The sequence below is a fragment of the Pseudorasbora parva genome, chromosome 8 (assembly GCF_024679245.1).
Source record: "Pseudorasbora parva isolate DD20220531a chromosome 8, ASM2467924v1, whole genome shotgun sequence".
Lineage (NCBI taxonomy): Eukaryota > Metazoa > Chordata > Actinopteri > Cypriniformes > Gobionidae > Pseudorasbora > Pseudorasbora parva.
Window position 1 is genome coordinate 38445220 of NC_090179.1, and position 17717 is coordinate 38462936.

The 17717-nt window shown below is 38.1% G+C and overlaps 1 protein-coding gene across 3 annotated transcripts in view; it reads left to right on the forward strand.

Moving 5' to 3' along the window:
- cadm1b (cell adhesion molecule 1b) overlaps positions 1–17717 on the forward strand; it is a 255542-nt gene that overhangs the window by 150325 nt on the left and 87500 nt on the right. For all 3 annotated transcript variants that reach the window (XM_067451163.1, XM_067451165.1, XM_067451164.1), the window contains one exon: positions 13817–13963. In XM_067451163.1, coding sequence (XP_067307264.1) covers positions 13817–13963 — 147 coding nt within the window. The remainder of the gene's footprint in view (positions 1–13816; positions 13964–17717) is intronic.

Sequence of the window (17717 nt, forward strand, 5' to 3'; positions counted from 1 at the left end):
AGACCTGTATATGCCTTAAGTGAATTGTCTACAGTCAAGAAAGACGACGCATATCCCAGCATTAGGTCTTAAAGGCGCAGTGGCTTTTACTGTTCTCTTTAATGTCAAACAAAAGATAAAGACATCACTCACTGCTCTTGACTGAATAGCTTTTGTAAGTTTACTAAGAATTAATCTTTAATGTAAACAGTTAAAGCTACACTGTGTAACTTTATTTTATTCTTAGCTAAAACACTTAGTTCTTTCAAAAATAGATGTGCTCATTAATGTATATTTACTTCTTTCAAGTTATAAAGTATTCTCGTAAGTTTGTAATATGCCATTGAAAATACATACGGGTAAGGGGTTCGAATGCAGGTCGCCATGTTGCCCCTCCATCTTGAAAGTACATTAGCCAAAGTGGGACATGCCCATAAATTCAAGCTTCACCATTTAACACTCGATGTCACCGTGTCGAATGTGAAGAAGGGGATTGCCATGTTAATTTTGGACTAAATCGGCCACCGTAGGAGTTAAAATGAAATCAGAATTGAGAGGAACAGAAACTATTATTCACTGGATGGTCATATACCTTTACACCGCTAGATGGGGGGAAATATCACACAGTGTAGCTTTAAATACCGTAATTCCTCAAATAAAGACCGGGGCCTTTATTTACCTGAACTGCCGATGGGAACCGGCGTTTATTTGAAGCAGGCTTTTATTAGGGGCAAGCCTGTATTTCTAATTCCATCTGTTTGAAATATAATTGCTTTATGTAAACCGTTTTCAATTTAAAGTGATCATTCCAGTGGACAAATATCATAGATTTTTTTAAGAAACATTTGCAAAAATATCACCATACAACAAAATAATACGCATTTTTTGTAATTCCGCGCGCAGCCCCGCTTCCGAAGATGAAGGAGTTCTCGGCGAATCTAGCCGAGCATGACGTCTCATCACACCGGAACCAGTTGGCACATTAGGTGCTTATATTTACTGAATGAGCCTACAAAAGCAGAAATAAGCCATTTTAAATAAAGATCCAGGTTTAAGCAAATAAATAAATAAATCACGACATTATAGTTTAGTGAAATTAGGAAATATTTAAGAGATTGTTTATTTAGTGCATATTTTGTTGTCACAAGTAATAATATCAAGCCAAGGTTTACTGAGTTTTACACGATTCTTTTGTGGTGTGGTTTTTGGTGAAATGTACTAAAATAAATATCATCACCTGTGCACGTTAGCCCACTTCTTCTCAACGCTTTTTCCTGTTGGTTTATAGAAGAATTACTCCGAGTCGCCCTCTGTCGTTTCAAAGAATACCACAACGGCGAGCGCGTCAAATATAAACGCCTCGTCCGTTTGGGGAGAAGCGTGCACAGTCAGCGGAGGCTCGCGCAGCGGAGACAGGCGAAAGTATAAATAAGGCTCGAGACGGGGCTGCGCGGAGCTGAGCTTCGAGGTTTGGGTGCGACCCCCTTAAGACATAAACGAGACGAGAGGCTAATATTAGGTGCGTCTTAATCAGCTCCCTAGTTCAGTAGTCAGGGCACTGACTACTGACGGAGCAGATTGAGACGCATGCATTATGAAGATCGATATCTGTAGCCTGCCTGACACGGCATTTTCACAGACGTCGCATCTCTCATAGACTACAGTAGCCTATTTAAAATGGCACATGCATCCGTTATATTCTCAATTTAATTTACAAAGCATTCCCTGTAAAGTTTTTTAGATATAAAAGACCAGGATTAATGTGTGTCGCACTGGCATGACTCGCATCGGGGCGTGTGGCATCAGGATGGTTTCGCATTAAATTAACGGCATTTAGGAGATTATCCACTCATTTTCCCCCGGCCTTTATTTGTTCGTGCTGACCACGCCCCTGGCTGCTATCAGAGGCCCGGCGTCTAATTGACCTTTATCTAAAACTAACTAACAGGCTTTTATTTGAGGAAATACGGTATGCAGTTATTTTACATATGATTACTTTATTCAATTTCTGTACCTTTCTTCAGGCCAGTACATTATTATTTAATGTGCACGAGTGAGGTCAAATTAAACATTTTAGTTTGAATTTTATATTATACTGTGCGTTGTTGCAATGTGCTAAATAAATATTTGCATAGTTTGTAATTGATTTATTATTTGAAACTTTAGTATTAATTTATGCAATTGCAATGCCTTGATTTTTATGTTACACAATCATAGCCATAAATGCAATGGTTCTAATAATTGGCATAATTTCTTTCGGTGTTTCGTTTTTCGGCCTTGGTTTCCTCTTTTTCAGTATCGGTCAGGAATTTTGGTTTCGGAACATTCCTACGGACAATGTTCTGTTCGGTATGTCGTCAATGCGCTTCAGAAGATGCCAAAACTAATAGTTTCATTTTTAGGACTAAAAACCTAAAACTGGAAGCCATAAAAGACCACGAATCATCCAAATGCCACATCGAGGTAAATAAAGAGAGCACAGAGCCCTACTCATTTAATGAAATGTCTATCAGTTCATTATATACATTATATGGTTAATGTGTTTATAAGAGAGACAGAAAATGTCATAATTTCATTGAGACTTAAGATTAAATAAACTGCTTAAGTATTGTAGAGCTTGTAGTATTAATTTTCACATGCAGTTACACATTGTTGATTAAAAACATTAAAGTGGCTGGTAAAAACATTGAGTGGCTGGTAGATTTTGAAATCCACCAGCCACAGTGGCCGGTGGACAAAAAAGTTCATTTCCATCCGTCATCCAGACCCTCCCCGCATACAGCCATTCTGACAATAAGTGTCTTACAAAAGCTAACCTTTTAATTATCCATCAATGATTCAGTTTAACAATCCAGTCCAAAACATAAATGTATGCTCTTTGATGTTATATGATAGTTTATATAGCTTATTTTGACGAACAGATCTTTTGGTTTTATCCATTTCAAAGTTATGAGAAACATTTAAAGTTCATAACTTGACTAACTTCTGTAAAGTTAAATGTGGGTAGTTTTTTGTTTCACTCGAGTCATTCTTCAGATGGATACACTGACCTTTAAAGTAAAACGAACATAGTACTCCATAGTGATTTAAATAGCAGTGCAATTTCACTGTACTTTACTGCTCTAAACAATATGGAAAGGTGATGGCTAGCAGATCAGAAGCAGTAGAGTGAATCTTAAAAAACCTGTCAAAAACATTTCACTTATAAAAAAATAATAAAAGTTATAGGTACACTATGTAACTTTTGGCCTAGCTGTTACTGCATGCATTTTGTGGAAGAACAGTTGTGTTTTGGCTTTGACTGTGCAGATGAATATGGTTATCCTGCTGCTCATAAAACATTCACTACTAGGCTTCAGGGATATAACCAGTTTAAATGAAAAGTATCTGGAAAGCTGACTAGCTAGGACATTACTATAGCTTTACCAATTAATAGACACGGTACTTCCTTGAAATTAAATTCCAGCACTGCGCTACAATAACCATAATGAAATGAGCCTTTACAATAGATAATGTTTTACAATGAAGATAGCTATATATGGCAGTTTATCTGCTCAATAACCCCCCCCCCCCCATCCCATCCATATTGAGTAATAAAAGCATCTTCTCTTTGCTTTTATAACATTTCAAATCTCAACATTTTCTCTCCACATTCTAGCCATCTCCGGAAATCCAAACCCATGTTGATTCTCGTTTTATTATGAATCTATGTCGCCTTCGCTTATTGCCAGCAGACTCTGAGGTTTTAGATTTAGCTGCTCTTTGTCAACCCTTCTCACTTATGACGGCTAACCTATGTCCCTTTCACAGAATACACATATTAAAGTAGCCGGAGCAACTTTTTTCTATTTATGAGTATCACAAGACATGCATGGGTGAGTGACAAATGTACGCAATTTCCTGTGAAAACCATCCTGACAGGTCTAACATATAAATGCTTATAAAAGGCTTACCATAGTGAATCAGGGTAAGAGAAAACACATTTTGGAAGAAGGATTGATGATGTATTATTTTGAACAAAAAAAAGTTACATGGTGTGTACCTTTAAACGTCAGGACAGTTTATGGTAATGAGAAGGGCTGTGGTAAAATGTTCTTCCTTGTCCTAAAAAAAGTCACAATTTAACAAAAAATCTGAATGGTCTTAGGATTTATTTTCTTTTTGCAGAATAAAATTTCTTTTTAAAATGACTTTTTTTCTTGACAGGCTTTGTGAAGTTCACCCAGAAGAAAAACCTGGAAACACAAAAGCCATTGACTTTGAGGAAAATATTTTTTTTTTAAGAAAAAAAAGGCATAAAAGAAGAGTCATGCAAATGGGTTTAAAGTCGATCTATTTCAGATGACTTCACAATGCATTGGCGTTCGCTACTGTACTGGTACGCCTTCACAATCTGCAGTCAATGAATCAGAAATTCTTTAGTGGCTATGCCATTCTGCCAAAGCCAGTTCAAAACTTTCTTTAATTGGCGTAGTTCAAACTTACAGCATGCGTTTGAATAGAAACATTTCAATGTTAAAGGTTACATAACAGTATCTGGTTTCTCATGTTAATATTTAGTACCTACAGTATAGAGTAGAACAGCATCCTTCACATCTCCGAAGAGTCTTTAGTTTATCATATTTATAAAAGACAGATACGCTGTACCGATTATTTCTGGAAACACCTGAGCGCGTGCAGTGGGCGGAGCTAAAGAGACATGAGCATGCACACACACAAACACGAAATACATCATAGCATTATCCCTGAATAACTTTCCATTCACTATATGTTCCTGTTGTTCATATTATATGCACTTGCATGCCGATTTCCAACAAAACAGACATTTGAAGCAGTTTCACTCACCGCCTGCGGTTTCGACCGGGTAAAAACTAACACACTTGCACAACCCTGGTGCTGCTCCGGAAAAAACTGCATCCACTGTTTCCTTAACGCTGGGTTATTTAGGAAGCTGAACACGGTTATCTTTCCCTCACAACCATAAATACACTTCTTTAGTGACATTGTTGATTTTGTGGTCTAAAAACTGAAGACAGCTTCCTGATCTGGTTGATGTGAGCATGCACTCATCCGGGATAACTGCCCATACAAACAATTCCGCCCTTTATAACGTCATGCCGGGCTTTTCTCGGAAATAACTTTCCGAAACTTTTTCGAATCCTGAAGGACTGTATTTGGCACAGAAGTACACCGGTGGGGAGGGACAGTGTCATTATGCCAACATTATCTTCATAACTTCTTACGAAATGAAACGTTTATCCCTCATAAAAATGTACTTTCCTCTCTTGTCAACATTATAGCTTGGTGCATGTGAGCGCAGCACCCGCTCTTCAGTGGTGAAGGTCATATAAGGACGCACACTCAAAAGTAATCCGGTCATGTCGACATGGTGAAATGTGTCGTTTGATCGATTCTTGAAAAGGTTTATCCCACCCATCTCAAAACGATTACAATTTCATTCAGTTTGGGCTTTTTTATTAAGATTGAGGTGTTTATATGGAGCGTTTTCAATCTGATTGGACTTTTAAACCGATTACAGTGCTCCATGTAAACGCACCCGATTGTAAAAAATTGCGCTACATGGCACTTTAAAAACGACACGCTCTGATCGGTAAAGGGGCAAAGATTTCAGACCTCCGTTTATTAAGGAGATCTCCAAGATTTCTCTTCTTGGTAGAGGGTGGTGCACAGACCTCTCCCGAATCATCTACAGCAGTAGCAGCCTCTGAAGCACCACTCACTCCGCCTCCGTTTCCCTCATCAGCTGATACAATTCCCCCCAAGCCCCAAATCCCCCAAAGCCCCAAGCTTGAATTTATGGGTATGTCCCTCTTTGGCTAATGTACTTTCAAGATGGAGGGGCAACATGGCGACCGGCATTCGAACCCCTTACCCGTATGTATTTTCAATGGCATGTTATAAACTTACGAGAATACTTTTTTACTTGAAAGAAGTAAATATACATTAATGAGCACATATATTTTTGAAAGATCTAAGTGTTTTTAGCTAAGAATAAACTAAAAAAGTTTCATAGTGTAGCTTTAATAACACGGTTTTTGCAGTTATAGAGTTCTAATGACGGTGTTTAACTATAACCGTCTGTCTCACGGTTATATACTAACCGTCACACCCCTAGTTATATGTCCAACTTGTATAGGTTTTTTTAATAAAATGTTAAGTATGAGAATCCACCTTTTTAACACTGTAAATAAGTCAGAATACATTCAATAGCATTAGACCCTCCACTCCTTTAAAGTTGTACATTGAGCTGAATAGAAAGCATTTCCCAGTTGCCCTTTATTTCCGCTCGGTGGCACTGGAAAAGGCTGCTGTCCAAACAGCTGTTGGATGGGTTTATGTTTACCTAACAACCGCGGTCCATCTTCTGTCTTATCATCCTGTTGGCGAGCAGCCATGTCTTGGATGTGCAAATGAAAATGAATATTTGAAGTGAAGAAACCTTTAATAACCTTTAAAAATAAAATTAATTATTAAGCCAACTCTCGCATTGAAAGGCATATATAATAATTAATAATACTAATATAATATAAAATTAATAAAACGCATTCCCAGAGTTCTTTTTAATGTGTATCAACCTTGAAAGGTTCTCGCTTCAGGAAATGTGTATATTACCCATGGGATCTGTTCTTAAAAAGGCTTTGAGAATGAAAGATATGCTATTATCATGAAACTTCACATGCATTAATTACATTTCATTGAGTCATGTGACTCAACCAGCAGAGCGCTATAATCCTCTGAACACCAATTGTATCGGACATTCGCATTTACTTTACATTTACGTAAAGGGCTGAGTGGCAAAACCTAGTGAACTGCCTACCTAGATGGTAAAATGGTGAATAGATAGACAGAACACTGGGTTTTAAGGAATAATGATGAGCGGTGTTGAGCTGATTAGGATCGTAACTATCAGGGATTGTTATGTCCTGTTGAGGAGAGGTCAGAGATGGAGCTTGTTGTAAATGTGAGGGATGGACACCTTGGTTGGGATATGGGGCAGAACTGAACCAGACTGGCATGGCCTTGAAGGCTAAATGAATGAGTTAAATCACAACTGGTCTTTTAGCCAATCACATTTAAGCTTGCTTGAGGCGATAGATGAGGTAGACTGCAACTGCAAAGATAAAACACATTCGCATGACTTGTGTATTTGAACAGATATTTGGATATAAGTCTAAGCTTCCAAAAATTGTCCTTCAGGTTGATTGGAATGCTGTTCCATGATCAACAACTTGTCTGTCTGTCTATCTATCTAAAAAAATGTATCTATCTAAAAAGTGTTTCATAATTACACATTTTTAACTGTACAAACTTTTTGTTAAATGTTTTGATTGAAGAAAAGGGTGTACTTATGGTGCATTTCTTTTGTGTAACACAAAAGAGGATAGTTTTAAGATATCTTTAATTAAGAAAGATATCTCTTTTATCCATACAATGAGTTGTTTTGGACCCCATTGACTTTCATTATACTATTACTATTACTATATACTATTACTACTACTTATACTAAAACATTTATTAAAATATTTTGGTAACTCTTAAGTTTACGGTCCAATTCTCACTTTTAACTCATTGCTTGTTAGCATGCAAATTACTAGGATATTGGCTGTTTATTAATAATTACAAATGCTGTATTCTGCATGACCATATTACATACCTAATCCTACCCAATACCTAAACTTAAAGGGGGGGAGAAACACTCAGTTTCAGTCAATCTCATGTCAATCTTGAGTACCTATAGAGTAGTATTGCATCCTTCATATCTCCGAAAAGTCTTTAGTTTTATTATATTTATAAAAGAAATATAGGCTGTACCGAGTCTTTCCGGAAAAAAACGAGCGCCTGGAGGCGTATCGTGTGGGCGGAGCTAAAGAATGACGAGCACACACAAAGCGGTGACGTCCTCAAGCGTGGAGAAACCCATGGCTATCTCAGCTAATAGATATATGATCCAGAATCATTCGGAGGCTGAAATAAATTGAACAGGAGAAACAGTAACAGCAGGACGTCCGTCTCTGTGGTATGTACTGTATTTAGTGGCCTGTCAACATTTGTGTGTCTTTACTCGCAGTTTATGAGGACATGATTCGGTTTATGGACTATTGTATGTGATTAAACCTTAGCAGTAGCAAGCAAAACGGTTTTGCACATCAGACTAGTGTAACGTTATACATAGAACAACAATGAAGTCCGTTAGCGCATTTGAAGCACGCGATCGTGTCGTTTACTGATGTTTACTCACGCGACGGTAGCCAACAGCACAGACATTTGAAGCAGTTTTACTCACCGGCTGCTTCCAAAGCAGGACCCAACCTTTATCGCTGGGACTGCTCCGTCAAAAACACACTTCTTTGGTATGATTTGGTTAAGTCCTGTGACAGCAGTGGCGTGGAAATCCACTTTGCGACACGACTGAAGCGATGTTGTGAAGCTTCCCGTCATTTCTGCGTTCAAATCGGTTCAAATGCAGCGCTGCCTTCCCGGAATGCTGTGCTGAAGCGTTGAAGTCGCTTGATGGCACCCATAGGAATAAAGTGAGTTTCGGAGTGTTTATGGGCGTGCATTCGCTCTCTCGCACCCTACCGGGAGAAGAGCCCGTACGGCCCATACAAGGACCTTCCGCTCTATTAACGTCAAGTCGACCCATACTCGAAAAAAACTCTCCGAAACTTGTGAGAAACCGGAAGGAGTATTTTTAACACAGAAATACTCTATCAAACGTCCAACATTAGTTTTTGAAACTTTGTCTATGTTTAGGATGGGAATCCAAGTCTTTAACAGTGTAAAAGCTCAGTATGCATGAAACAGCATTTCACCCCCCCCCCCCCCCCCTTTAACAACTACCTTAGTAACTATAATTTATGCATTAATTAGGAGTTTATAGAGGCAACCAGTCTCAGTTAATAGTGAGAATTGGACCCTAAACTAAAGTGTTACCATATTTCCCTTTGTGTTTCACAGAAGAAAGAAAGCCATAAAGGTTCAGAATAACATAAAGGCAAGTTTAAGTGATGGCAGGATGTTAATTTTGGAGCAGACTGTCCTTTTAAATGTCCAAACGGCATGAGTCTGCGAAACCTTCTAAATTATGCATTTTCAGAATTTTAGCCTAATATCACTTTTGACCCCATGCTATTACAATAGTTTAAAAAGGGATATTTCCTAGATATATGCACTGTAACTCTTTCTTATGAGCTTTTTCAGTCCCGGACAAACCTTCCAGCTAAAGTTTTTTTTCCCCCTTCTTTTTGTTTTGCATGATTGCCACACCGTGAAACCTGACTTCACGGATGTTTAGCGTTAGGCATGGTCGCAGATTGTAGTGGCACAGCACCTCTGTGGTCTCACAAACACTCCCAGCATGCCTGTCTGCAAATACTCCTTCATGGAGTGGACGATGCTTTATCATCCCTAACATTCACAACTCGGGAGGACAGGTTAAATGTGTTGTTTTTCCACACCGATTTGTTGTTCTTTGACTGGGACATGCAGGGCTGAGCTGGGCACAGTCGTATAGTCAGGAAATTAAGATGTTTTGGTCACACTTCAGTTTAGGGTCCAATTCTCACTATTATTTAACTATTAAAGAGATGGTTTACCTAAAAAATTAAATCATCCCATGATTTACTGACCCTCAAGTCAGATGTATTTGACATTCTTTTTTCAGACGAATACAATCTAAGTTATATTAAAAAATGTCCTGGCTCTTCCAAGGACATTTATAATGGCAGTGAATGGCTGTTTCTGTTTGAAGAAAACTGAAGACTTTTATGATGAATTGAAATCTATTCATCATAAAAATAATCCACATGGCTTCAGGGGTTAATAAAGGCCTACTAAAGTTTGCGTAAGAAAAATGTTATTTCAGCGTATGACGTATGACACAGGTGTAGCGCAATTTCCGGTGACAAATGCGGAAGCCCAGAGGATAGGGCAAAACTAAATTTGGTTCTCGCGAGAATTAGCATATTCTCACCGGAGTGTCCAACGGCATAATAGCGGGAGAGGCAGGGCATAGCAGGCATGGGGAGAGATGCTACCTGCATTGAAAGTGTGTGAATAATGTGTGAGGGGAAAAAAATTGAAGTTTAGAGTTTCAGTGACATACATTATTACATGAATAATCTTATTAATTTTATATTAATTATATTAATATTAATTACATAGAATCATACAACAACTATACATAATGTATAATATATGTGGGTCCTGATAATAAAACACAAATAATAATATTATATAATAATAAAAAAGCACAAAGAAAAACCCTTTATTTTGGCTTAAAATATCGGGATACATATCGTATCGTGAGTTCAGTATCGAGATACATATCGAATTGTGACGAGTGTATCGTTACACCCCTACTTCTGCCTAATTACTGCTTATTAATAGTTAGTATGGTAGTTGTTAAATTTAGGTATTGGGTAGGATTAAGGGATGTATATGGGCGTGCAGAATAAGGCATACAATCATGCTTTATAAGTACTAATGAACTACTAGTAAGTACTAATAGCCAATATCCTAGTAATTTGTATGCTAATAAGCATGTTCATAGTGAGAATTAGACAAAAACTAAAGTGTTACCATAAGCACTTGAAGGCACATATTTTCACTGGGTGTTGTCTCACAGTGCTTAAAGTAGTGTTTTACTCTGTGTGCACAGAAAAGTGTTTAAAAGCATTCTTTGGTCATTTTTTATGCCTCTGAGCTCTGTAGTTATAAATACAGAGCAAGGTGACTTTTGCTTTTCTGCTGTCTTCACCTGCAACGTATAATGGATCCCCATTTTGAATGTAAACCATGAGGGAGTGATGCAGCCTCTAATTATCAGCTGTTACTGGCTTGCAGTGAAGTGTATCAGATACTTTGCGCTTGCTTCTGTGTTTGCAGAGCTTGCTGTTCAGGTCCGGGTATTATGCTGTTGAGAGCTGCTGTTGATTGCCAGCTTCCATCAGCTTGTGTTTAGATGGAGAGGTTTGATAAAGTTCTGCCATGAGCAGCAATTACCAGCCTTCCCCTCTCGGTTGCTGAGTGCTGCAGTCTTGTAGCCAGGGTGTTCCACACACACTAGAAACACACAGCACTGTAAAATCAATACGTCCAAACCGAGAACCCAGCCGGTACATCTTAACTTTGCACGCACGCTCTGACGTCTATGCATTTTCAAACGCCGAACGAAACGTTGCTGCTTGTTACATTTATTTGTGTGTCACTTTCAGTTTCTTTTACGGCGCTCTAAAATGTATGCACGTGTTATGCAAAAACATCAGTATTCAAAGGATTCCTTACAAGGATTTGCATTATCATTGCAGTCATCTATTCAGCTTCAGCCTCAACTTTTACAATTTCATGATACAAGAGCAGAATGAAACAGGATCTGAATTGTAATAGTATTTTAGTTTTTTTGTGCTTAAAGAAAGAGTGTCATGATTGCTTCTCTGACTGAATAGCAAGGCAACAGCCAAATGAGAAAGCTGTGTTCAGTGGATGCATTGTAATTACAATCCAGATTGTGATAAGACATGGCAAATGTAATAACCTTATTCAGGTATTGCCGTGATGCTCATTTTTTTAGCGGACTTGGCTTCTGAAGTGTTTTTTTCTATTCATTTTCTCCAAAAGGATTCCAAAAGTTCTGCAGTAAAAAGTAATGAAGCAAAGCAGTCACTTGTGAGATGAATCATGTAATAAACTTGTAAGAACAGTGGCGGTCAGAATTATTGGCATACCTAGTAAATATATTCAAAGATGGCTGCAAAAAAAATCTGCATCAGAGGGAGAGGGACAATGACTCTCTAAGGATCACAGATGGAGAATTGCAGAGATTAGTTGAGTCTTGGGATCAGAAAGCCTAAAAAAAATGAAACAGTACCTACATCACCACATGTTGTTTGGGAGGGTTTCAAGAAAAATCCTCCTCGCTCATCCAAAACTAAACTCCAGCTTATTCACTGGAACTTCAAAAGGGACCTGATTCTGTGGTCAGAGGAAACTATAAAAAAAGAGCTTTTTGGCAGCAAACACACCAGATGGGTTTAGTGCAAACAGGGATTACAGTACCCCATGCCCTCAGTTAAATATACCGCTGGATCTTTAATTTTGTGGGCCTATTTTCTTGCTGGAGGTCCTGGTCATCTTGTTCAGATACATGGCATCATGGATTCTAGCAAGTAGATCAAACAAATCAGAACCTGACGGCTTCTGCTAGAAATCTTATAATGGGTCGTGGTTGGATCTTCCAGAGATCTGGATCTGGAGAGATGTATGAAGGAATGGTCTCTGATCTCTCTTCAGGTGTTCTCTAAACTCATCAGGCATTATAGAAAAAGACTCAGAGCTGTTATCTTGGCAAAAAGTATTTATTAAGGTGCCAATAATTATGGCCAAGGTGTCTTGGACCCCCCCCCCCTTCAATTATTTTACTTCAATAAGAGGATAGATTTTTTTAATTTTATTTTTTTACATTTTATATTAAAGATCAAAAGGATAAACAATGCAGATTTATCATATTTACCAGCAATGCCAATAATTCTGACCACAACTGTATATGAAACAACTATATAATCAAAACTAGAACTATATAATCAAGCAATAAAAATCATGGATAAAAGGCCAATCCGCCATCATCATTGTCATGTCCTTGAAAAATATAATTTACTGAGCTTTGAAAGCTTTAGTGATTTGAGTTTTTTTAAAATAAATTTTTAAATGTATTGATAATTTAGCACCTGAGCCGCTTAGCAAATTTGTTAAAATACATAACGGCAAAAGAGTTACTAGAAGTACTTCAAACTCAAAGCATAATACCATACTGCAAGACAAGCTTTGCTCAGACAGCCTTTTCTGTCAAGAGCTGTAAGCTAAGATATTCATTACCATTGGACATTAAGAGTATATCTGACTTCAAAAACTTCACATCTAGGCTTGAGTTATGGCTGAAGACAAACCAAAACTTTAACCATTTTTAATTATGAATTCTCTCTCTCTCTCTCTCTCTCTCTCTCTCTCTCTCTCTCTCTCTCTCTCTCTCTCTCTCTCTCTCTCTCTCTCTCTCTCTCTCTCTCTCTCTCTTCTCTCTCTCTCTCTCTCTCTCTCTCTCTCTCTCATATACTTGCATGTATATGTATAACATGTATATGTTTTAGAAATTATTTAGAAAATCCCAACCAGGGGGGACAGGAGTTGAGAATTAGCACTATATATAAACTCTATATGCTACGCATCATTTGCAGTACTTGTATTGTAGCTATGTCTGTATGCATTGTCCCAAATAAACAACAAATGTATTATTTATAAAAAATAAATAAATTAAACAAATTAAATGGAAGGTACAAGTTTTTAATGAGGTAACAAACTACCCATGCCATAAACCATTGCAAATTATGTAATCAAATCAAATCAAAAACAGGTTGAAAATAAATGGCTTAATTGAATTGTCTACTGGAGCTTTGAAATCGCTGAGTGATGACAATGGGATTCGATGGGTCAAAGTGATTTTGATGCCATTTAAAAATCCACCAATCAGAGAAGTGCTGTTACATTGGAAAAAAACACGCATCAACAACAGCAAACAACTTCTCATTGCAGAGAAGCATTGTAAATGATGTAATCAAGACTGAACAACTGCAAATGACGTCTCTACACTCTAAAAGACTGGCATCAAAATCACTTTGACCCATGTCATCGCTCAGCGATTTCAAAGCTCCAGTAGATGTTTCTCCAAAGGTTTTCATGTTATTCTGTATGGAGAAAATGAATAGCATATGTATTTCTGCTGCGCTCTATTGTAAGGCTTGTATCTGTTCTCTCTGGGTTACAGCGCAGGGTCAGAACCTGGTGACGAATAATGTCTCAGTGGTCGAGGGCGAGATGGCTATCATCAGCTGCCGGGTGAAAAACAACGACGACTCCGTCATCCAACTGCTCAACCCCAACCGACAGACCATCTACTTCAGAGACGTTAGACGTAAGCAGTACTGACTTCACTTTCAGGCTCTCTTCTGTTCATGGCAGAAAATGTCATAATCCACCCAAAGCCTGCTTTGTTTTTGGCAGAACATTCCAATTTTTCGCACCAAAATGGCCCTGCAACCCCATGCAAATTCATAATTCAGCTGCTCGGCACAACCTCCTATCGTTTAAAAGAGCAGCAAGGCATTGCATTGTTGACAAGGTCCTTTTCAATAATTGAGTGACAGAGTGTAATTGTGTCAGGCTGATTAGAGTCCTCTGAGCGAACCGTTTAGATTCCAGCCTTGAGATTGTTTGGAAGCTCAACGGCGCTTTGCATGCAAAGTGTATAATCTTGCCTTCTCTGCTAAATAAGGGCCTTGATGAGCTGCTAAGTGACGGTCTGACCCGTGATCCGAACCTAGTTTAGATAATGTGCGGGAATAACCTCCTCATTCCCTCCTATGAAGCGTTCTCCATACGAATCACTCCTATGGCAACCTAAGACGAGCGGATGATAACACATTGACGGTTTTGAGAGGTATTTTATGACATTTCGAATGCAATTTACATGTGCAGCTGGCCTATCTCTCGGCGGGATCCCGTTTCCTGCGGTTTGAGTAAATATTCAAGGACGTTTGAAGTATTTGTAGACATCTTGTTCCTCTTGTCAAGTAAATGTTTAGGTAATACTCTGATAACATTGTGGCAACAGACGTTTTAAAGACGTTTTGTTTTCCCAGTTGCTACTGGGATTAATGTGTGTTCTTTATTTATGCATGGCCATATGTCTGTTATGCTTTTTTCAGTTCTTCTACTCGACCTTTCGGCCAAGATTTCATAGCTTCAGGGAAAAACGGGGTCATTTTACACCGCCTTTCTTCAAAGAAACACGATGATTGAATAGTGGAGTTAGAAACACATTTACGTAATGTTATAATTCCGCTTGCTCACTCGTCTCAACATGCGAGTGAGAAGAGAACGCATTGATGAAAGGTCAGGTTGGAATTTTGTCATGACTTTATCTAATTTAATTAATGTGTTGGTGGTACCAAATTCTCCTAGTGGGCATATTTTAGTGCCAATTACACCCGACATAAGCTTTCCGATCTGTGAGAGAGGGAAAGGGAGGATATGGGTTGGGGTTTAGGGGAGGAAGATAGACAGAAAAGGAGAGAGAGAGCGCTCCAGCCGCAAGCTCTGACATTATTTCTATGGATGTGACTGGGGGGATGCTCAGCCTTCAATCTCTTTAATGCTGTAATGTATTATTCTGTCTAATGTTTACTGGGCTGCCAGCTCTGTTTGTGAAAAGTATGACCACTTGAACAATTCATAGTTTTATCCCTTCAGCACAGATGGCTGGCACTGTGCATTCAAAATGACACAAGAATGTGAATGTGTCTTAGCGTATATAGCATGCACCTGTGGATGCCGGCCGATGATATATTGCCCAGTACGCTTCGTTATATATTAGCATTATGACTCGGCGCTGGTTTATTGTTTCCGCTGTGGAGAGATGGCTAAAGTTTTATCACATTACATTCAGACTGCTATTCTCATTTCCTGTCACTTATGCTAGAGCTGCTCTATAAGCCTTTTAAGAGCAACTTAGAATTAAACAGTGACGGCTGGAGAAATTGTCATTTTCATTTTCTCAAGACTTAATGATATTCGCTACAAATTACATTCTACAGCTCAAAGATATTTTTGTCACTTTTTTTTTTTTGTGAACTTCCTTATCAGTACACTAAAGTGAACTAAATTATAATACGATTCATGCCAAGAGGATGATGACTGTTTCAGTGTCATTTTATAGTGTCTACTGTACATACCACATACTGTTACCCTCTCCTAGGAAACTTCATTCACTTGGGATCTTTGGGTAAAATTTGACCCACATTGCGAGTCATTAAAATTGCATGAACTCATTATTAGGGTACGACAGGTCTCACCAAAAGGAAAATGTCTTTCCCCCCCAAAAAAATATATGAAAGAACTTTGGCACACAACTTTGTCCCCGTTCTCATTTATTTCAAACACTTTTGGCTCTTCATATATTTTATAAAACTGTTAGTATTATTCCACTATTTGTCATGTATTTTATTTCTACAATTAAAAGTACTGTAAAGCTCTCTTGTCACTGGAGAAGTCAATATGGGTCCACTTTGCAAATAAATGTCACAAAAACATTTAATCGCCCCCCACTTATGTCCATTTTGTTGCAGTCCTACAGGTGTTTGGAAAAAGTGCTGTAGCGTTGTTGTTGTTTTTTAGGGGCCTTAAAACAGTATGGTGCTTTAAAAAATTTGACACATGCTGGCAAAATGAGTTGTAATAAGCAAATTTTCAACAATGTTCCCTGTTAAAAACCATCAAATGGATGTATGATTTGTTGGAATGAAACAAAAATGACTGAGCTACACCTGTTTGAAGTCGATAGAGCTCCCAAATAAATTCACCTAGCTTGCTACCTTTAAATCCCTAGTAATAACAGTATATTTGGCACACATCAAGTCAAAACCGAATATCTATAGGAGAAATATATATTCAACTTGTCCATGATTCCGCAATAGTTTAATTTAACATTTAATAACACAGGCAGCCTGTAATGCACGGATCTAATATATCTTTACACATCAGATGTTTTTCCCCAACAGTTCACTTTAGACATAACAGATAAAGCTTGTGTAATTTGAAATACTGTATTTTCTGTTTATATCGGGATCACATGCTCATTTTACATTTACATTTACACTTATGCATTTGGCAGACGCTTTTATCCAAAGCGACTTAAATTGCATTCAAGGTACACTTTTTTTTTTACATTATTGTCAGTTCTTGACACATGCCAGCAGGGGTCACAAATGACATGCAAAGTTTCAAGAGGTAATGCAAAAGTTTTTTGTTTTACAAAACAAAAGCATTGAAATATATATGTGTCCCAATCACCATGTCCCTTTAGGGGCTCTGAAGCTTTAATTGTGTTTATAAAAAATTTCCGTCATAAAACTTTAGATGACACTGAATGATTCTAACAGTCATATTGTTCTTTATAGGGCACAGCTGATTGGTTCCTGCTGTATCAGTAGCTAATGAGCTCGCTGCTCAATCTTCAACTACTTGGTCAGTGTTTGCTGTAGCAGTGTACAGTGTATTCAGAAACCCTCCACCTTCCCCAGCTCCACCTGTATAGATCTGCTATGGGTAATTCATGTATGCTGTATTTTGCAGCAGCATTTCTGACATGCTCATAACAGCGTGTTGTGTTTGTATTGGCAGTAACAAGTCCAGGACTTGCTCTGCCACAGTGTAGATCTATTCCGAGACCAAACATAATAACATTGTCATATCCATTACCATGTCAAACATAGGTCAAAAATGGCTCAAAGATGATGGAAAGGTTAAAATGTGGCCATATATCCTCATTACAGACAATATGTTGTACTTATTGTTTTTCCATCAACATAAAAAGATATATGCTTTTTTGTAAGACAATACAATTTGTATTTGTTTCATCTAACATGCTACATGTCATTTCCCGAGCCCCTTCTCTTTTCATTCTCCAATCTGTGTGTCAGTTTGAGATAGTAAGCTAGGACAGCTGAAGAGCATCTCAAGCCAGCTGGGACACAGAACAATCAGATTCACTCACTGTCAACCTCTGATGCTTTAGAATTTATAATGCCCTCTAATGAGCCCCGTTCATGTGCAGGTTTGCTTTTCAGAGATTTATATTCTTCATATTCTGCAAGACTTCTGCAGCACTT